We start from the raw sequence: 22,436 nt of genomic DNA on the forward strand, positions 1-22,436 counted from the left end.
CTTCGTTTTGTTGCTCTGAACTGGCTTATATTTTTTGCCATAGTATAATATAGTTTTTGCATTATACAAGTTATCTTTTTAATTTACTATATATAGTGACTTTACAGAGATATAATAAAGGCCTCCCATGCTCAAGGATGCTAAACTTCCCAATTGTTATCTGTTGCATTTACTTTCTGCATTTAAATTTTTAATCTCTGTGGGGTTATTTAATAAAAGAGAGGGTGCATACCAGCCGTGTTTTTCTTTTAGGGCCAGCCAGGATTTTCCCAAAACTATCTCTTGAGCTAGTTTCCATGTTACTTTCTCATTGACATTTAGTCATAAGAACTTTTTGTTTTTAGACTGTTAGTTTACTCCTGATACATGTATTGTCTTCTTATACAAGTGTAGTCTTAGAAATTATTTGAGTTTTTAAAAATATAGTAGACTTTCCTAGATCTACAAGAAAGGCAAGCATAAGAAATAAAAGATTCTTTAAGTACTATTTCCTCTTCCCAAAGACCTTGTTTGTTTTATCAGCCTAGTCTTTTGAAATTACTGAAGAAACAGGTTATTCAAGTGCTTTTCTCTGTTATTCTAAAACTTGGAGAAGGAAGTGAAAATAACCATTGTACAAACTGACATAACATTCATGGGGAAGCTTAGTAAAGACCGTGTGATAGGCTCGTCTGTTTGTATTGATTGTGTATTTTCTCCCTTCGCAGATATAAATCTGCTAAGTGGTTTTGTTTTCTAACTATTTTTGCAGTTGAGGGCACATGCAGTAGACATTAATGGAAATCAAGTGGAGAATCCCATTGACATTGTCATCAATGTTATTGATATGAATGATAACAGACCCGAATTTCTGCACCAAGTTTGGAATGGGACTGTTCCTGAAGGATCAAAGCCTGGTAAGTGTGAAGATTGGTTAAAACATATCTCTCTTTCTCTGTCTCTCTACACTTCAAATAAGCAGAAATAAATTTTTAAAATATTGATGACTTGAGGAAATATAGTACATTCAGCAGTGTTAACTCAGCAAGAAAAGTATGAAAGGCAAGTGATTTGAATGGTGCTCTATTCTTCTGGACACAGGTTTTGAATGAAAACTATATCTTGCTGTTTACTCAATTTTCCCATCTTTGAAAAATATATATAAATACTATCTTGACTGTGCCCTCTAAAATCTGTGGAATCCCCTTTTCTTTATTTTTTTAAAGATTTTTTTTTATTATATTTTGAGATTAGATTTACAAAGAGAGATTTTCAATCTGCTGTTTCCCTCTCCAAGTGGCTGCAGTAGCCAGAGCTGAGCTGAGCTGATCTGGATCAGGATCCATTAACCAGGAGTTTCTTCCAGGTCCTGATGTAGGTACAGGGTCCCAAGGACCTGAGCCATCTTCTGCTGCCTTGCCAGGCCAGAGACAGGGAGCTGGATTGGAGGTGGAACAGACAGGACTCAAACAGAACCCATATGGGATGCCGGTGCTGTTGTCAGTGTAGCTTGAAAGTGAACACCAGATTAGATACAGGAAGATTAGTAACTGTTCACAACATACCGATTGGACCTTATAAGACTTTGCCTCCATAAAAAATGCAGTTGGAAAAACTTAACAGGCAAGTAAGGGTTTGGGGTGCAGGTGGGAAATGAAACTAAAAGCAAATGGCATGACAGGTGTGATGGCTGCCTGCTACCTACCCTAGATTTTGATGTTGAGAGCAGCCCTGGCATCCTCTGCAGTCACATGTTTTCAACTTCCTCACAAGTGGCCTGATCTGAAACAGCACTTGCCCAGTTCCTCTCACCGCTGCCAAGCAGTGTTGGACAAGAACAGATTCTTGTAATGAAGGCGCTGCAGACTTCGTCACAGTGGAACAGCCAAGCAAGAAATAGCTTATTTAGTCTAAGAAATGAATATACCAGAACATCCATTGGTATACTGATGGTAAAGGTAGCCGTTTGGCCAGCCATCCCAAGACAAATTAGAGTTTGCAAAGAATTAATTAGCTATGTTACAGGTTTTTAAGTATTAAAAAGAAGCTTCAATATGTAAAATTTTATAGAATTAATAACCCCTTTCTTATCTGTGGTAGTATACAAAGCACATAAGCCAATGTGTAGACCAAAGCAGCTGTGCTTAACCATGTTCTTTTTGGTCCAAGTGAGTTTCCTAGCATCCTCAAAAAGACACTGTTGAATGTCTTGGTGGCTGGAGGAAGGACAGGGCCTGGGCAGGATTTCAACCATCAGTGACTCCTTTGAGTGATGGTTTCCAAAGCAGTTTACGTTCATGTTTAGAATATAACACAATTGAAGCATGTTAAGAATACCCGTAATAAAACACTACTCTTAAAAAAATATTCCAATGATAAATAAACATTAGTTATTTTGGCTGCAGAATATTGCTTTGTAATCATTTATTTTCTTTTTGCCTCTGTTATTTCTACTTTAAAAAAAAAAAACACTGCTTTACCAAATTGTTCAAAATAAAGCACAAAGGTTATATATTTTATGCATGAACCATGAATTCCCATATCAGTCTTAAATAAATAAAAGACTCTGTGGTCACTAGAGATGGGGACTTTCATGATAATATTATTTCCCATGATTCTTCTGTAAGTTTGAATGTGTCTTTTCAGGACAAGTTTACTAATGTACCAAATCTTATGTTAAATTGCCTCATCAATATTTTGGTTCAAGGATCTGGAAAGTTTGTTTGTTTGTTTGTTTCATCCAAAACAGTGTTTGCAAATTGTGTGCTGTGGGCTAGGCCATGTTCTGGCACTGTGGTTGCAGCAATGTAACCAAGTTCTTGCCCTTTTCAGCTTTAGTTCTAGAATGTCCGAGAAATAAAAGCAAGCAAACAAATGTAACTTTCTTTTAAAAAAAAAAAAAGACATAGAGAAGAGACATCATCTAGAGAGTATCTGGTTTAAATAATTGAGCTCTGAAAAGAGATTTTTAAAAAAAGGCTGATCCACAGTCAATTCTTGAATAAAATTGTGCCATGTAGGGAAAATTACAGATAGGGGATTTTCCACATTTCTGAAGTGAATTGGGCTGAGAGTATGCAAAGAAGCTAGGCTGGATATGGAAAAATTTTTGATTTGATTGCTGAAAGTTTCCATAGAACAGATCATCCCTACATAGTAATTTTCTGTTACAAATTATTTGTCTAGCCCTTTTGAACTTATTTGATCATAGTCTTTATAGATTGCTGTTCCAGTATGCCTAACACATTGAAATCTCTGAGTTGGTTACAGTGTTCTAATCTCTGAAGAAATAATGAACCACAATGCCAGATCTCTAGTCAGTGTCCCCAAACAGTAATGCATGAACTGATTCCTTATGACCCAGGTAAATAAAGTGTGCCTGGTGGTGTACAATGCCTGCTTTCAGAAAGTGACCCCAGCACTGGGAATTTTCTACTCAGCATGACATTGCAGCTGCATAGCAGATGCAAGATGGATCAGCAGCCATAAAATACGTTTCTAGTGATATCTGTACATTATCATTTGTATTTTATATGTTAATATAAGTTATTTAATATCAAGTCATGTGCCTCCTTTAGGATTCATAGAGTGAATTTACCTGGACGATGGCAAATGTACTCTGTAGGAATGTATACTTCATTAGTTCTCTTTCAAGTGTGTAAACCTACCGCATGTTTTTTAAGATGAGTACTATTCTCATCAGTGGTGTTTTCAGTAAATCTGAATGACTAAACATGTTGGTTTTGAAAAAGTGAAGAAACGATGCATAAAAATGGGAACTTGCGTTGCTTTCCCTGGGCCCTGAGATGCACCTCTGCACTCTCCCTAGGAACGTATGTGATGACAGTGACTGCTATTGACGCTGATGATGAGCATGCGCTAAATGGGATGCTGAGGTACAGGATCCTGTCTCAGGCCCCGAGCACGCCTTCTCCCAACATGTTCACAATCAACAATGAGACCGGGGACATTATCACCGTGGCAGCTGGGCTGGATCGAGAAGTAAGTCTCCCAAAATTGTGTTTGAAGTTGTTTTTAATCTTAGAAGTATGTACTATCAAGTATGTACTATCAACATATACTTTATTTCCAGGTAATCATATACCCCAATCATTCCGAATCCTCAGGTTTTGTTAGGAGAACCGTTGACCTGGTAAACAGCTTTCTCTTAGAGCTTCACACTGGTTCAAGGAGATGTGTGTGAGGCATTCGCAAAAGGTTCACACGCAGAATACATGTAATTTTAAAAGTATTCATGGATTTCATGATCTTTTGCACCAAAATAAACTCGCCTTTTATTGTCACTTTTCTCACTTTTAAGTGCCATAGTAATCCTGGGGGAAAATTGGGTACTCTGTTTATTATCAAATCTCCTTTAGAGTCAAAGCTTTTATGTGAAATTAGGTTTTCAAAAATTAATGGCCATGACCACATTTGTATGTACTATCTATAAAATTTGATTTCACAGAAGTTAAGAGTAGAATGGTGGCTACCAGAGGGTGGGGAGAAAAGGAAGGAAGAACAGATGAGGAAAAGGAGAATAACCAAAAGCATGTTAGACAGGAATAAGTTTCCAGTGTCCTATTGGATAGAGAGAGACTATATGTAATGAGTTCTATATTCTTTCCTAAAAATCCTAGGAGAGGTTTGAAATGTCATCACCTTAAGGATAGTGAAATTTCACCAAAAAATAGTAAACATTTGCCATAATAGATGGGTCAGCTGACTAGATATTACATGATACATGCATGTATGGAAATGTTACATAGTATACTGTAAGTATACAATTTGCTTGTCAATTGAATACCTAAAATTCATGGTTAAATACTGTGTGCAGAAATTTAGAATAATTTTTTAAACACTTGTATTTTTTAAGAAGATGTATTTATTTGATTGAAAGGCAGAGTTACAGGGAGAAAGATAGATCTTCCATCTACTAGTTCATGCTCCGCATACCCACAGTGACTGTGGCTGGGCTAGGTCAGAACCAGGAATCAAGAAATTCCAACCAGGTCTCACATTTGTGAAGTAGGGATCTAAGTATTTGAGCCATACTCTCTTACTTTCCCTGGGAGCATTAGCAGGGAGCTGGATTAGCAGTGAAGAAGCGAAGTGGTGCTTCAGACAGTGACCTAACCCACTGGCTCCAACACTAGCAGTTTTCAGAGATATAAATGATAGTAAGTGATTATTTTTTATGGTCTCTCTAGCCTGATTTAATACCAGTAATGATGTCTCCTTTATTGAAAATTACCACTTATTTCTAATGTTAATTTATATAACAGTTTTGAATACTGGGGATCGCATTCATTTGTTAAGTACTAAAAGCTGCAGATGCAGAGACACGCACTTTGAGGATAGTGATTTCTGAAAAGCCAGGCAAATGTTGAAGCTATTGTGACACTACACGTTTAATTCCAAGCGCATTGGTCACATACCCGTTATACCTGTGTGGTTTTGTGTGTGTGATCACTTGTGGCAGTAATGCTTTATATTTTTCTGGATCTTCAGCATTTTGGTTTTTGAGTTCTGATTCTAACCCTACTTAAATACTTCTTTGAAAATCCCAGCACCAGTGAAACTATTTTTCCTCTGTTCTCTTGACCATTTTCTTATAATTTCTGAAGGTTACTGCTTGACCATCCATAATTATTGTTTGAGTGGGTTAGTGAAGTTCCATCTTGTAGAAATTTGTACTTTGTAAATGTCTGGCTGAGCCTGGATTTACTGTAATGATGCCTCAGATTGTGTCCTGCAAAAGGAAACATTTTACCAGCACAATAAATATTATTGACAAGGATTTTAGGAAAGGTGTGTGCGTGTGGTTTATTTGCCGCAGTGGCATTCACTTGAAGTGCATCAACGAAAACATAACTGTTGCAATTAATAAGCTATAACAGATAATGCTGAAAGCATTACAGTGCTGGAAGCAGTATAATGGCGTAATATGAGCCAGTGAACACTTGCAACTGGACTGAGAACCTTACTTAAAATTTGGCTCTATGATGTTGTGTCTAACCACATCCAGGTTTCCGCCATTCTTTTTCTACGAATGCGTTGCATCAGAGATCGGTGCAATCTGCTTGCTTTGTGCAGTAGTACTTTAGTTCAGTGATATTCAGAAAAAGTATGTGTTTTTCACTTCTTCAATTACTGTATGAAGTACTATCATTTTATGCCAGTAAACTCAGCATGGATGCCATAGTTTATGTGAGGACATGGGGTATTTTTCAATATTCCCTCTTGAGTGCAAGATTGCTCATTTCACAATCCTGGTATTTCTCTTTCATTCACCCTGGCATTTGGGAGATACAGAGATGTAGCTTCATTCTGTTTTCATTCAGCCGTGTTCCTATCCCGTGTAGCCTGGATGTTTGTCACAGCAAAGAGGCATGGATAATTAAAGATAGTTTTGCTAGAGTAGACTAACCACGTTGTCAAAAGAAATTGCGTGAAAACTGTAAAGGATAAAAACCTGAAGCAATACTATCATCATGGCTGAGTATTTCTGCCATTGGACCAGTGGACAGCATAGCCAGGCACAAACCCTGGGCGAAGCCAAGGCAGCAAATGGACCCTAGGTCGGTATCACAGTGTGAGAAATAGTTTCGCATAAACAAATTATTAAACACAACAATAAGTTACTAGGAGAAATTACAGAAAACCTTCTTTTTCTGAAAGTCATTTAGCATAGAAAAATGTATCTGTCTTGGATGGTTTATGGTAATTCTGCCTGAGGCCAGGGATAAATTACTTTGACTTTTTCAGGCCTTGTGTAGGGGTGAAATTCTTTTATTTCTGTTAGAATTCATAGTTTTCATTCTGTCAAAACTGATTTCAGTTGTCTTTCTCCCAAGACGTATGACACCTGTAAGTGATTGAACTCCTAATCATGGCAATACTTCCTGGGACTCAACTTTTTATTTTTCTTTAATCTGCAAGTTTTAAAAGTTCAGAAATAGGGAAGGAGGAGAGGTGGAGTGGGAGGCATCGATGCTTCTAAATCTGTACCGTGGAATATGTGGAATGTATTCACTTTATACACATAAATAGAATTAAAAATAATTTAAAAAAATCGGTTGTTGAGGTTCTGCAAGCCTCTCGCTGTACCTGCCACGTTGCCTTGACTTTGTTTATCTGACTTCTTCCTGCTTTGCGGGGTGGCTGTTCCTGGCATTTTCTGGTTTTTTTCCAGTGTTTTTGTGTACACGCTCTGGCCCTTCTTGCACAGACTTAGCATGATTCACTCTTGCTTCATGAGACTTGGGTTCTGACGCTTCCTCTAAGGGGCTGTTTGACCTTCAGTATATGAAAATGCAACCTCTACTCCCATATCTGGAAATGTGATTAGTAATATTCTGTCCCTTACACGGCAGATGTAAGGGTGATGTAACATCCTTCAGGAAGCGTTCGGTATAGGACACTACAAATGTTAGGTCTTGTTTTCCTTATTGGCATAACTCTCGTAGGAGCGTGTGCAGGTTAAGCACTGTCATTTCTACCCCTGCCCATAGTTTTTCTCATGCCAAAAGAAAAAAAAATCCTGTTTTCCAAGCCTAGTAATCTTTTAAACATATTCATTTATTTATTTGAAAGGCAGAGTAAAGCCCAACGCGCAAGAGAGATACACAGAGAGAGAAAATTTCCTCCCACTGGCTCACTTTCCAAATGGCGACAGTGGCTGGGGCTGAACTATGTCAAATCCAGGAGCCTGGATTCTCCATCTGGGTCTCCCACATGAGGGGCTGGGTTCTTATTGCCCTGGCCATCTTCCGCTGCTTTCCCAGGCTCTTAGCAAGCAGCTGGAGGGGAGGTGGAGCAGCCAGCGCTCCAGCCGACATGTGCATGGGATGCTTGTATGGCAGGGAGCAGCTTAAACACTGAGCCACAATGCTGGCCCCTGTCCTTTATTTTATGCTCTCAATTGCTTGTTTTCGTCCTGAAAGTGTGTTCTGTTGTTTTACGTGGTACATGCAGGCTTCCTCATCATCTTCAAACACACTGAGTGGCTCTTATATTAAAATGGCCATCCATACCCCCCAGAGGACATGGAGCTCTTGATTATTATATTCCAGACCCTCCAGGATCTTGGTCCCCATACTTTCCTTAGCCTACTCCCCACCCCCCAAACTCTTCCTCCCACTTAACAAGAAATGATGCCCAACCATTCACAGAACTACATGCACATATTTACTTATACAAATAGTAAGTTTCCTGTTTTTTCCTGTTCTTATTTACCTAAATACTCCCTTCCCAGTGTCTAAATAGCAGGCTGTTTCTCATTCTCTGAATCAGCCCTCAGTGCCTGTTTCAGGGCAACCGATGTAGTCTCTGCCTACCTCTTTCTTTGCAAAGACCATGCTACATAGAAGTTATATCTAGATGTCCATTGTCAACAGTCAGCCAGGCATATCTGCACTGTGTTTTACCCTGGACAGAAATCTTAAACTTTTGAGTTCTTAGACTGGCTACTTGAACACCAGTTCCTATTTACTGCTCAGCCCCCAATCCTTGCTCATCCCACTTGAAATCTCTGCCAGATTGCCTTACTCAGGATGTGGACATACTGCGAGGTGTTCCAACTTTTCTGGAGGACACATAACCTTGTAACAAAAACCTACCTCACTTACAGCGTTATTGTGAGGACTAAGTGAGATCATGTGCAATACATACAACGGTGCCTTGCACCATGAGCTTGAACTCAGCAAACATTATTGCATTATACTGTCAAGGCCCTTAAAACTGGGAGAGTGGAAAAACAAAAGACTCTAGGCTAAAAATCTGTAAGGTACAAACCTACTTTGCAGTGGAGCCTACACTTTATCAAGTATGAATTTGTACAGGATCACAAACCTGTATTTCCTTCCTGTTTCACTGTCCATCCCCTTATCCAGTCTATCCAAATGGAGATGAATCATCTCCAGTAATCTATGCTGGATTTTCTGCTATGGATTACCGGTACCTTCTCCGCAGGTCACTTTGACTCCCTGTTGCTGTGCAGTGGTGTCCATCCACCTAGTATATCCAGTCATCTTCTTGGGTACCACCAAAACACCTCTTGCACTTCTTTTATTTTCTCCAGGCTTTGAGAACTACTAACAAATGTTCCTTGCATTCGTTCTTACCTGGACTGTTATCTGTCTTCATCACTTTATAAAGCAGTGTTTATCTGCTTGTGTTTGCTATTTTATCCAAGTAAACAGTACATTAACTCGCATCTATTACATATTTAGTGAATGTCTGCCACATGAGAGATTAAGTGTCCTCACCTCTTCATTCACTCCAGTTGAGCTTTGAAAGTACGTGGCACACGTGTGTGATTTCATCAGCACATGAACAAGATCCTCCAGGGACATGAGCTCACGAGCCTTTTACAACCACTCTGTCAAACAGAGACACCAGAATGGAAACATTGTGTTATGTGCAACTTTTATTTACAGCAAGCGATGCCCATTTTCCGTTTGTGGTTCTTTCATCATAAATTAATTTAAGCTTTAAAAAGAGAGTTAATGCTAAAGTAAATGGGAAATGACTCTTGGTATAGAAATATGAGGACATGACAGAATCGGGAACGTTTTATATCAATAGCTATAGTTTGGGAAAAGTGAGCTAGTGCATGCTTCTGGTTTATGTGTTAGTAAATAAATTATAGTTCCCAGATAAATAAAAAAGAAGATTTTCCCGTAACTTGAAATGGTTTTATAAGGTAGTGTGAAGCCTGAGGTTTTCCAGCCAGCCAGCCACAAACTCAGAAACCTCTGCTGTTTGCTCATTGCTTGTCAGTTATCATGCTGAATACTAGTGACAAAAGTGAACCAAGGCCCTGAGAGGGGTGTGTGTTCCTGCTTGCCTAGTAAGATGCCAACAGAACTACAACTTGTAACAGACAAAGGTTGTGTTGTGGCGTCAGAGTCCTGAGGACTCAAGCCGTTGGGCTTCTGAGACTTTCAGAAATCACCTCCAAGGAGACTCCTAAGCTCTGCCTTGGAAAGGAAGGGTTTTCTGCCCTGCCCCAGGGTTGCTCAGACACAATACCTGAGCCTTCTGAGCCCGATCTCCTGGACTGCAGGGCTCTGTCTGTGCATCCCTTCCCTGTGGTGCAGCTTCCCTGGCTCCTGCACTTGGATGTTGACAACATCCTCCAGTCGTGACAAGCAAAAATGTCCCTTGATGGTGATATAATCCTGGTTGCAAACCGCTGACTGAGGCAGAGGGTACTGTCAGCTACAGTGGCATAGGATCGTGAAAGTCGTTTGACAATAAATACAGAACAAATAAAATATATAAACACATCAATTTTTATTAGCAGGTGAATCAGAGAGGGGAGGATTAAGAGGAAGCAGGTGAGTGGAGGTTTTACTCCATCCAGAGAGGAAGTCTTTAAGCAAGAATCTTCCTGATCAGATGTGGAGTCATGGGGATTGAGGAAAAAATCTAAATGTCAGTCATTTAGAACCAGATGTCCAATGACTAAATCAGTCAAGATGTTCTGGAGAGCTTGGTTTTCCAAAATAGAGGCTGTTGAGTCTTCCATACTCAATGTAAGAATGTTTTACCAACCAGGAATTTTAAAATGAAGGTCATGTGGTTTACAAAGTGAATATATATTTAAAGAGACACTGCAATTTAGAAATAAGTTTTTTTTTGTAACCTAAACATTTTCTCTAAGATTTATTTTATTCTACATGAAAGCCAGAGTTACAGGGAAAGAGGAGTGGGAAAGATAGGTCTTCTTTCTGCTGGTTCACTCCTCAAATGGCCACTTCAACTAGACCTGGCCGGTCCAAAGCTGGGAGCCAGGTCTCCCATGGGCATGCAGGAACCCAAGATCTCAGGCCATCCTTCACTGCTTTCCCAAGCTGTTAGCAAGGAGTTGGAGTTAAGTGGAATAGCCGGGACTCGAGTTGATGCTGGTGCCGCGGGTATATGGGATACTGGTGGTGAGGGTGGAGGATTAGTTAGTTATGCTACCATGTAACCAGTGACCTAAAGATTTTGAGACCAGAATAAAGCAGTAGGGACTTTCAGCTATCAGTTACTGCTGATCCCAGTATTTCAGTTCACTGGAAAATTATATTACTTCAGCATAGGCTGATGTAATTTTAACTATGTGGAACAGAAATTGGAAAGAGCCATATCTCTGTATAATATCTGTGTTACTATTGTATCTTCTTGAAAAACAAACTGCAATTTTCCTTTCCTTTAGAGATTATTATCTGGATCTGTTAACAGCAGCTTGCAAAAATGACATTTTAAAAGAAATAGCGAATTTTTATTTCTATGGTTTTGAACTGGAAGACTAAAATAGTGCCCTACCAATAATTCCCCTCCCTAGGCGTGAAGGCATTGAGCTGAAGCGGCAATCTTGGTTGGAAAAGGAAACCATTGAGAAATTGTAAACTACTGTAGACATCACAGTGAGGTTTTAGGAATGAAGGAAAATGTAAATGACTCCACCAGCTCTGCTCCTTTGTGGTTTGTTTTTCACTCAGAACAGCGTGGGATTTTTTCTCTTTTAGGAAGGCAAAAATAAGTAAAATAAGTGCAAATGATTGACGCTTGCGTAGACAGAATAAAGGTCCAAAGTGTGAGATCTGACTTTCCCTCCTACTCCATTCTTTCCCTGCCCTTCTCTCTCACAGCTAAATCAAAAGCTATAATTTGTGTCTGTTCTATCCAAGCTCCCGAAATCCCTTCAGAATGACCATTCATAAGGCTAGCTATATTTAGAATCAGGGAAAAACCACTCTCTCTCCAGTGACAGTTTATTTTCATAGGAAGAAATGAGTTTGTTCAGAACATTCTAACATTTTTGAAAATGGCCTGTATTTTTCATGTGTGCCAGTTTCAACACACATTCCCAGGGATTTTAGGTATTATTTGTGATTAGTTTTTCCTAGTGGAAAACTTGGTTGGTCAGTACATCTGCAGTTACCTAGACAGAATCAAGATTTTCATATAGGAATGCTGCAGTATAATTTGGTTCACTTTACAATAGTTTGGAATTTGGACGTAAGTGGTATCTGCCTGATGCCAATCATGTACATGGGAATGTGCCCATATCTGTGTCCATTGTAGACTTGTGTACAAGGCTTGAACTCTATGTCACAACCAATTACCAGACTGTTAATGGTGCAATTATGTAATACCTACTGTTTTTCAGGATATATAGTTGTAACAACAAACTGTTTAATTCATTTTTGAATTTATTTAAGAACACATCTCTTTGAACCTGGCGCGGTAGCCTTGCAACCAAAGTTCTTATCTTTTTTTTTAAAGATTTATTTTTATTATTTTTTCATTGGAAAGGCGGATATACAGAGAGGAGAGACAGAGAGGAAGATCTTCCATCCGATGATTCACTCCCCAAGTGAGCGCAACGGGCCGATACTATGCCGATCCGAAGCCAGGAGCCTCTTCTGGGTCTCCCACGCGGGTGCAGGTTCCCAAAGCTTTGGGCCGTCCTCGACTGCTTTCCCAGGCCACAAGCAGGGAGCTGGAAGGGAAGCGGGGCTGCCGGGATTAGAACCGGCGCCCATATGGGATCCCGGGCGTGCAAGGCGAGGACTTAACCACTTGCGCCACCGCGCCGGGCCCGAAAGTTCTTATCTTGAACTGGGATTCCATAATGGCACTAGTTCTACTGCTGGAAGCTCTACTTCCCATCCAGCTCCCTGCTTGTGGCCTGGGAAAGCAGTTGAGGATGGCCCAAAGCCTTGGGACCCTGCACCGGCATGGGAGACCCAGAAGAGGCTCCGGGCTCCTGGCTTTGGATTGGCACAGCTCCAGCCATTGCACCCACTTGGAGAGTGAATCAAAAGATGAAAGATCTTTCTCTTTGTTTCTTCTCCTCTCTATATATCTGACTTTACAATGAAAAAAATAAATCTTTAAAAAAGGAATATATCTCTTTGTAAAAACAAACCATTTAGTTTTTGATTTTAAGAATATATCCCTTTTATATACTGTAATAGTACATAATAATAGGAATTACTATGGAGTATTGTGTGTTATGTGAGTCCTATGACAAAGAATAAATGGTTATGAATATGTAAAAGCAAGACATATATGCTTGGTGAATTGTATGTACTTTCCCCTCCCTCTCGTAAGGTTTTCCAGCTGTCTTTAGGACCCTAATACCCTGGGTAGAAACGAACATATGAGAGAGTAAATGAAACCAGTGCTTGATCAGTTTGTGAACACCAGAGGCTGGGGGAGGGTTGGTTTGGGGTAATTGTGAATTTCGTGTCTCCGTGTGTGTCTGCCAGCCAGAATAAAGGTACACAGGATGACCAGACCCGTGCCTCCTGTTAGTGCAAATTCCACTTGGGAAGTTTCAAGATGTGTCAGTCAGAACGAATGGTCCTGTGCTCTCAGTGTGTGATAAAGAACTGCAGACTGCAGGAATCACTAATGCAGTTATGGTGATATCTTTTTTAGAAAGTGCAGCAGTATACATTAATAATTCAAGCTACAGACATGGAAGGCAATCCCACGTATGGCCTTTCCAACACAGCCACAGCCGTCATCACCGTGACAGATGTCAATGACAATCCTCCTGAGTTTATGGCCATGACGGTAAGTGCAGCCCGTCACTCACAGAACCGTAGGTCAGTGCCGTTTTACTGAGAAGTTTTGTTGTGAATAATGAATGTATTTGGTGGAGGTGCAACTTGCGTAACTGAACAGCTACTGACTAGGACATTTCTGTCCCCAAGCCTTTACATGACATGTCCGACTAATTTATTTTCTCTTGGTGTCCAAATTACTGATACAGTTATTAAAATACATTGCCTGGAAATATGTCCTAAAATACTTTATGCTGGTACAACAAAATACTTGCAAATATTTTCAGGTACATGAGCCACTCAACTGATTTATGCGTGCATTTTCGTCAGCATATAATTACCTGTATTGCAGGTGAATTATTTCCCATAGCCAAGTCCTTTCTCTTAACTCCCACATTCATCACCCAGATCTTCACAAATGGATGCTAATTTTAATATTAATGAAACTGTAACATAATTTGGGGGGAAATGGGCTACTGGAAAATGTTATAATATTTTTAAAGTCCAGCATAAATGCTGTGATGACCTGCATTACTGATCTCCTCATTTAGTGGGAATAATAAAGATTTAATGGGGCAGTAAAATGAGAGCCAGGTAGTCCTCTAAACAAATGTCCTTCCGTGGTCCACGGCACTCCTGTGACTGAGTTTTGCCTTCCTTGTAGTTCTATGGCGAAGTCCCCGAGAACAGGGTAGATGTCATTGTAGCCAATTTGACTGTGACCGACAAGGATCAGCCCCATACACCAGCCTGGAATGCAGCGTACAGGATCAGTGGTGGAGATCCAACTGGCCGCTTTGCCATTCAGACTGATCCGAACAGCAACGATGGACTGGTCACTGTGGTGAAAGTAAGTGTGTCTGAGAGCACTGATGTGTCGTCAGAGCATTGTGACAGCTGCTCAACAACCGCCTCGTTCACTGTTAAATCTCAGGGCTTATTTTCCTCCATCTAAGAAATTATTCATTTACGTGAAACGTGTATGGAGAGAGAAATCCGTTGGTTCACTCTCTGAGTACCTCTGACAGGTCTGAGTCAGGGTCTAAGCTCAGAATCTGAACACTGTGTCCCGCACCCCCATGTGTGGCAAAGGCTCAGACACTGGGGCCTTCTGCTCCTGCTTCCTTCCCACATGCGTTAGCAAGGCTGTGGGTCAAAGGCATTGTGTCTCAGATTCAAACCAGAGCTCCATTTAGGGGCCACTGGCTTCACAGACCCAACACAGTGCACCACAAAGCAGCCGGGCCACCTGATCGGTAAATGTAGCATCCTATCTAAGGGGGCGAGGCAGTATTTGCCAATGTTTGTTTACATTGATGCTCACATAGGTCATCTTCCATTACCACTAGAATAACATTATTTTTTTAATAAGTGCAAGGAGTGGATCAGTCCTGAGCAAGGCCTGGCCTCAGCAGTGCCAGCTGCCAAGACTGTTGACATCCTAATGTTGAACTGCATTGTCAAGTTTCTACCTCCAGTTGGGAGCTGAGGGGAACGAAGCAGTGCATCTGCTGTCCTGTGTTCACAGCTGCTGGAGTATTGGCAGACGGTGAACAAACCAGAAATTATCATAGAAATGAAATGGAATAAGTAGGTAAAAAGAGGGTCTTCATTTTTAAAAAGCTTTGCAGTTGCATCACTCTCTTAAGTGCTGCTTTCAAGATTTTAAGAAATTGGTTCTTTGATCTTTAATTTTCAAAAAAAGAACCAAGCAAAACAATTGAAGGCTAGAAACAAAGGAGATGTTCTTCAGTTATAATAAATGCAAAACTATGTCAGTAAAAGTCCATTAAAGCAAACATCCCTACATTTGAAATGCTGTGTGGGGAGACCCAGCTTTTTACCTCCCACACAAGCCCTCTTGATGTGGAAGTGAGCCGAAGTTAGCCGTTCACAGAAAGGTGCACACAGGTGCCGGTTGCCAAGAATTCTGTACATGCATGAGTGGAGTGAGATGAGGCTTGGAAACTCTGAACAGATATGACGTGGTTAAGAGCAACCAGCCTGGCTGTCTGTTTTTGGACACCAGCTCTGTCCTGAAGCTGCTCAAGCAGACACTGAGGTTGATTATTGCTCAGGTCACAGAGTGGTTGTCAGATAAGTGATGGGCACATCTATTAAAGGACTGAGAACTGCAGGTACCATATAGCCTATATACATGCTGCATGGTGGGGAGGTGCTTATTGCAGGTGACTGATGAGAGCACCCCAAGGCATACGATATTGTGATTTTCCTTTCAGGCTTCTTTCCCATCTTATTTTAAATGCTTGAGAAAAGGAAGTTGAGTGGAGGTACTGAGGAAGAGCTGTGTGTGAGGACTGAGGAAGAGCTGTGTGTGAGGAGGTGTGGTCTGGCTTAGGAAACTGATGTGTTGGGCGCTGCTTATGTGGCTTCAGTGCTTGAGTGTTCTTGGGCTGAGGGTGAGGGCAGGAGAGCTCAGCTTTTTGTTCCTGTTACGGCCTAGTGGCCACATTGCATCGCCCGTGGAGGGTGATCAGTAGAAAGTGAGAGTGAAAGTCCAGGCTGATTCCACGACTCCTGTGACATTCAAGTGACAGAATTCTTCAAAGCACGTTGGAAGTTAGCGTTTGCATGAAGGGTTATTCGTGCATTGCATTAATCTAGCTTGCTCTTCTTAGGACTGGAATTGTTCCAAACCCATAAGATATATAAAATTATTTTAGAAAACAGTCCGTTTTACTTGAAGTAAGAGAAAGGAGCAGAAAACACTTAGTTACATTAGAGGTTGATGTGTGTGCATGTACGTGCTGTATAATCCAAATTTCATAATCAGATTATGAAAGAGACTTTTCAATCAGTTAAGTTTAACTTTCTGGAAAAAATGTGACATGCCAGTTTTCTATTTTGTTTTGTTTTATTTTTTATTCTTGTTCTTTCTAATTCGTCAGAGACTGGTAACAGCTTTTCCTTTTACTTGTATTGGAGAGTATTCTCTAGACTATCCTCTCATCATATCTCACAATATTTAACATTTTGGGCCAATGGACTTGTTTTTAAGAATAATCAACTTTTCAGTTGTGCCTAAATCAACAGATCTGTGTAGAAGACAACTGCATTATTTTGTGAACATAGCTCGTAAAAGTACCCCCCCCCAATAGTCTAAATTAGGATAAATCTTGCAGTCATTGACCATAATAATGCATGTTTTCCAGGAATTTGAAGGAAACATTGTGGTGTAGGCAACAAAAAAATTAATACATTGGAAATAATTTATTAAGAATAAATGGAGTTAAATAAAGTTGGACAATAAACTACAGAAATCAAGCTTTCCTATTTTCACCAAAAAAAATACTATTTCTTCCCTTTTCTGTTTCAGCCAATTGACTTTGAAACAAATAGGATGTTTGTCCTTACTGTTGCTGCAGAAAACCAAGTGCCATTAGCCAAGGGAATCCAGCACCCACCCCAGTCAACTGCAACTGTGTCTGTTACAGTTATTGATGTAAACGAAAACCCATATTTTGCCCCAAATCCTAAGATCATTCGCCAAGAGGAAGGCCTTCATGCAAGTACAATGTTGACAACGTTCACTGCTCAAGACCCAGATCGATACATGCAGCAGAATATTAGGTAAGAAACATCATTTATGGTATTGTGTCATTTACATTGCATTCTACACTCTGCTATCAAGATGGTTAAGTTGTCATTTGAATAAGAAATTTTGATTTGAACCCAAGCTATGTATTACAAGATACTTTTATTTTAGATTTGTTAATTGTATTTGAATCTTTTTCAAATCTTACATGTAGTAGCCAGATTCTTAAGGAAACAAATAATGGATGAGAGAGAGAAATCTTCCATCCATTGATTTACTCCCCGAATGCCCACATCAGCTGCGGCCTGAAGTGTGCTGAAGTCAAGTCTGGCCAGGAACCTGGTCAGGGACACTCCTACGGGCAACAGACACCCAACCGCGTCACTCATCACCTGCTGTTTCCCACTAACAGGAAGCTAGAATCCGAACCAAGCACTCCAAGATGCAAACACTCCAAGCTATGTCTTAAATCATGTGCCAAACACTCTTCCCATATTTATTTTTAAAAATGCTTCTTCAGTTTTTCAAGACTTACAGAAAAATCTCGTAAAGATGTGAACATTTTCCAAGATACTGTAAATTTCTCTGATGAAATGCCTTCCTCATAAACTAATGATAAATAGCAAATGTAAGAATGATCTACTCATGCATAATTTGATGAAACAATTTATTTTATGACACAGTTCCATAGGCTCTGGGATTTCCCCTCCCCAAATTCCCTCTTCCCACCTGCTGATTTCCCCTCTAGTATTACAATAAATAATCCTTCATGACCAGTCCCAAGTCCATCATGCCACTATTGAAGTGTTTCCTGACATTTTAGGCATGGGCAATGGCGGAGAGTGCAGCATCCTATTGTCATGATATCTTCAACAGCTGATGAAGCATCCTTTGCTTCTGCCTTCTCTCCTTTAAAAATAAATTGAATAAAAATTTTGCATTAGCATTTAAACACCCAGAAAAGTTTCCACAGTAAATAAATAGAAGACGTTCACAAACAACAACATAACATTTCTATTTTCCACACCTCAGGTAGAAAGGAAAATGCATTCAAAACCTAAGAGCTAATTATTTTTATCTTTGACCTATGCAGTAATTACAGAATTTGTAAGATGTATCTGCAAAGATTTCCAACCTCAGCACAATCTAATTTATCCTTCATGATGAGAGAGTAGGTAGTTAGCCGAGCATACTCAATATGACTGTTATCCATAGTTGGTGATGATAATTTTTAAAATTAATTCAGAACTGCAGTGCACAGATAACTGCGCTCATTCACCTTTTCTCCGCACATTAAAGTCAAAATCAAAATTGTTCAGTGGCTCCCTATCAGAACAACATCTTTTGTTCGGTCTCCATGTGTTGCCATACCTTGAAAAGTACAGCCACACCCCGAAGGAGTTTAAGCTGATGAACCTGTTGACAAGGGCTCACGAGGATGGAACTTCTGTGGAAAGGAGAGCGAACCCTTGGCCGAATACCGGAAATCTTAATGCGATTCTGGAAATTCTCCAGTGTGACTTCCTCTCTGTCATGAGAAGGAAGGAGAAGTTTTAGGAGTACCCTATGAAACAGAATTCAACTTCTCTTGTAACTTAACATTGCGTCCTATATATCAGAGTGACTGCTTATTTAGAGGTTATGTTTGAGCTGTTTTATTATTTGTTCAGGTAGATAAGCGCCTCTAATGAAATGTGCACTGTCTGCTAAAGCCCACAGGAGGTTGCTTTTTATGTCGCCCCATAAACACCTGTGGAATGTTTGCTGCATGACTGACTAAGCATGGCCTCTGTGTGACTCCAAAAATCACTATCACAAAAGTGCTTTTCCTCATTAACGCTGTGTTTTAAATATCTTCAGCAAAGATACAAGTTAATGAGCTGGTTGCATTTTGAATTAAGCCTATACAATATGCTCTATTTTTAAAGTTTTGGATCAAAATATTTAAGTTTACCGAACTTTATTTTTGTAGATACACAAAATTATCTGATCCTGCCAATTGGCTTAAGATAGATCCTGTCAACGGACAGATAACTACAATTGCTGTTTTGGACAGAGAATCACCACATGTGAAGAACAACATATATAATGCTACTTTCCTTGCATCTGACAATGGTATGTAATTCAGTATATTCTGTGTACTAGCCTGCATACTGGTTTCTCACACGACAGCCTCATTGTACTGTCATGGTTTACTACAAGATTGAATTGATTTTTATCTTCCAATTATAAGAGGCTTGCAATGACATGCATCCTTTATTTCTCTAATGTGTGTCATCCATGTCTGTACACCCTCCATGGACATTTCGTTAGGTGACCTGCTCAATGTCATGCAGCTAGAAAGACTCACATTCTCTCTCTCTCTGTCTCTCTCTCTCCGTCTGTCTGTCTCTCTCTCTCTGTTACACACACACACACCTGAAAAAGGGAGCACAAATCTCTGCCACACTCTATGAGGAATAGGATGTGATCTATAGGAAATTCATATAGTGACAAGGATGCAGCAGTATTTCATATTCTTGCTGATATCAGACTTGCTATTCATGTTCGGTGATGGAACTTCATAGACCAGCCTGTGCAGCCTTGTGTCAAAGCATAGCATGAATGAGTGTCTTTTTTCCTTGTGTAACAATAGCTTCCCTCTGTGCAGGAACTTACGAGTAATATATCCCAAATTATTATGTTACGATTTGAAAAACTGTGAAATTATATGTATGCATACTAGTGATGAGTTACAGCCAAGTTTTTCAGGCACCCAAGGGAATTGTGGTGTGTGTGTGTGTGTGTGTGTGTGTGTGTGTGTGTGTGTGGTTTTTTTTTTTTCCTTTTAAGATTATTTACTTGGAAAGCACTTATGGGGAGCTAGACCTTCCATTGAATGAGTCATTTCCTAAATGGCCTCAGTAGCTGGAGTTGTGCAAGGCCAAAGCCAAGACCAGGTCTTCCTAAGAGTGGCAGGGCCCCAAAGACTTGGGCCATCTTCTGCTGCTTTCCCAGGCACATTAGTACAGAGCTGAACGACTGGGAATTGAATCGGTGCCCCTAGGGAATTTCTGCCTCACTGACAGAGGCTTGCCCCATTGTGCCCACAGTGCAGTCTCTGGGGGATTATTTTCTAACTGAAAGGGCATTTGATAGGAGAGGGAAGTGAACTGTTAAATCTATGTAGCTGTGATTCTTTGTAAATGCACTAGAATTTATAAGATTGAATTTGGAGCCTCAGTTCTAAATTCACTGAGCAAGTGGTGAAACTGCGTGCGCCTTAGTTTCATTATTGAGCAGTTATCTGGCCACTTTCCTGTTCTAGCATTGTCATAAGAATCAGACAATTTTAAATATGCTGATAAATGTGAAAGCATCTCCAGTTATCAGGTATCCTAGCGGAGTTGGAGTATCCTAAGAGGCATGTGCCCTTCCCTTGGCCTGCCCTCTCTGAGACATCCTGACATCGCAGCGGGCGGCAGACATTTGTGCTCCTTTTTCCAGGAGTATGTGTATACCTTCCTAGGTGCATGGCCTTCAGCGGGTCCCTTAAACCTGTGTTTCAGTATACAATATTATTTATGTATACATTACACATATATTTGGCTTGTACGTATGAGAATTTGTAACATAGTGAAAGCCAAAGACTGCATTATGATATGCCATGGTACTGACAACATTTTACAATGCGGTGAGAATAGATTTAGGTCATGAAGGTCAGTCTTCAGTAGCAACTCTTTGTCCAGGAATATGTAATTATAAGTAGTTCACACCTGCTTCAATTCCTCATCATTTAAACCTACTTCTTGGGGTTGCAATGAAACAACATCCACAGAGAAGCCTCCTCCTTTCTCAAGCAGAGCAGACGGATCTGCACTGATCAGTTTTTTCTGTGGTATGCCTTCTGACATGAGATCTTTGATTCTCTGTCATTGGTCTGTAGGCTCTGTTAACAGAATCCTGGCTGTGTTTAAGCCTTACATGCATTCTTAGGTGCTTGCCTACACACATCTTGATTCGCCGCCCAAAGAAGGGGCCACAAGATATTGAGCCTGTGTCTGCCTCTCTGACCTTCCCCACAGTGCCTGGGAAAATATGATGTGCTGGCCCCAGGTAACAGACAGCAAGGCCAGGGAAAGCGCCGTCACCACCCTGAGCTCCTGCCAGGTGTTGGAGTAGCAGGGAGGGCTGAGCTGGGAGGAAGCAGGAAGTGGACTTGCTCCAAAAACACTCTTCCCATGTTAACAAGGTTGCTTGGTGATAAGGGAATGACAGTTGGAAAATTTTGAAAATTTCATTGTAATTGGGGCTCATCGAGGAGACTCTTACTCCATGCCAATGTGTGACTTTTCTCCCTTTTAAGGAATCCCTCCTATGAGTGGAACAGGAACACTGCAGATCTATTTACTTGATATTAATGACAATGCCCCCCAAGTGCTACCTCAAGAGGCAGAGACTTGTGAAACTCCAGACCCCAATTCAATTAACATCACAGCACTTGATTATGACATCGATCCAAATGCTGGACCATTTGCGTTTGATCTTCCTCTGTCTCCAGTGACTATTAAGAGAAATTGGACCATCACTCGGCTTAATGGTAAGAATAGGTTAATTATTTGGATATATGTACAGTTAAGAGGTTTTGAAGCCTAATATGAAAAGTTAATTTTTAAGTGCTTCATCATCTTCTCATTAAACATGTTTTAAAAGCTACTTGAAAGCTTAAGTAAGATATTAAATGTCCCCAATTCTTACCCTCCCCCACAAACACCAGTTTCCCAATGAATGCAGTTGTAATCTTCATGTTTACAATTAAGCAGTTAATACACTTTAGAAAATGCTAAGCATTTTTAATTCTAGTAGGTACTAATTATTACATTGTGAGGGTTTGATTTTCTTTTTTCACATAGGTGATTTTGCTCAGCTGAATTTGAAGATAAAATTTCTTGAGGCTGGTATCTATGAGGTTCCCATCGTGATCACAGATTCGGGTAATCCTCCCAAATCCAACACTTCCATTCTGCGTGTGAAGGTGTGCCAGTGTGACTCCAACGGGGACTGCACGGATGTGGACAGGATTGTGGGTGCAGGGCTGGGCACCGGAGCCATCATTGCCATCCTGCTCTGCATCATTATCCTGCTGAGTGAGTGCCTTCATTGTCTCTTGAACGTTAATGCCTTTCATCCACAGGGTGATCAACCAAGTCACCTCTTGTCATTGCCCGGAAAAGTAATGTAGCAACTGTCTTTGACCAGTAGTACAGGAGACAATCAGATCCAACTTAAAATTGTAATAGTACTGAGAACCCAGAGCACTGTCTGAAGCACTTGCATATTTGCCAAAAGCATCA

The 22,436-nt window shown here is 40.3% G+C and overlaps 1 protein-coding gene across 1 annotated transcript in view; it reads left to right on the forward strand.

Annotated features, from left to right (window-relative positions):
* CDH2 (cadherin 2) overlaps window positions 1–22,436 on the forward strand; it is a 222,125-nt gene that overhangs the window by 170,507 nt on the left and 29,182 nt on the right. Inside the window, exons 6-13 of the mRNA XM_040984837.1 lie at window positions 752–896; window positions 3,809–3,981; window positions 13,420–13,557; window positions 14,212–14,397; window positions 16,885–17,138; window positions 19,076–19,218; window positions 21,449–21,682; window positions 21,996–22,229. Coding sequence (XP_040840771.1) covers window positions 752–896; window positions 3,809–3,981; window positions 13,420–13,557; window positions 14,212–14,397; window positions 16,885–17,138; window positions 19,076–19,218; window positions 21,449–21,682; window positions 21,996–22,229 — 1,507 coding nt within the window. The remainder of the gene's footprint in view (window positions 1–751; window positions 897–3,808; window positions 3,982–13,419; window positions 13,558–14,211; window positions 14,398–16,884; window positions 17,139–19,075; window positions 19,219–21,448; window positions 21,683–21,995; window positions 22,230–22,436) is intronic.

The sequence above is a fragment of the Ochotona curzoniae genome, unplaced genomic scaffold (assembly GCF_017591425.1).
Source record: "Ochotona curzoniae isolate NIBS_2020 unplaced genomic scaffold, NIBS_Ocur_1.0 contig_43, whole genome shotgun sequence".
NCBI classification, from domain to species: domain Eukaryota; kingdom Metazoa; phylum Chordata; class Mammalia; order Lagomorpha; family Ochotonidae; genus Ochotona; species Ochotona curzoniae.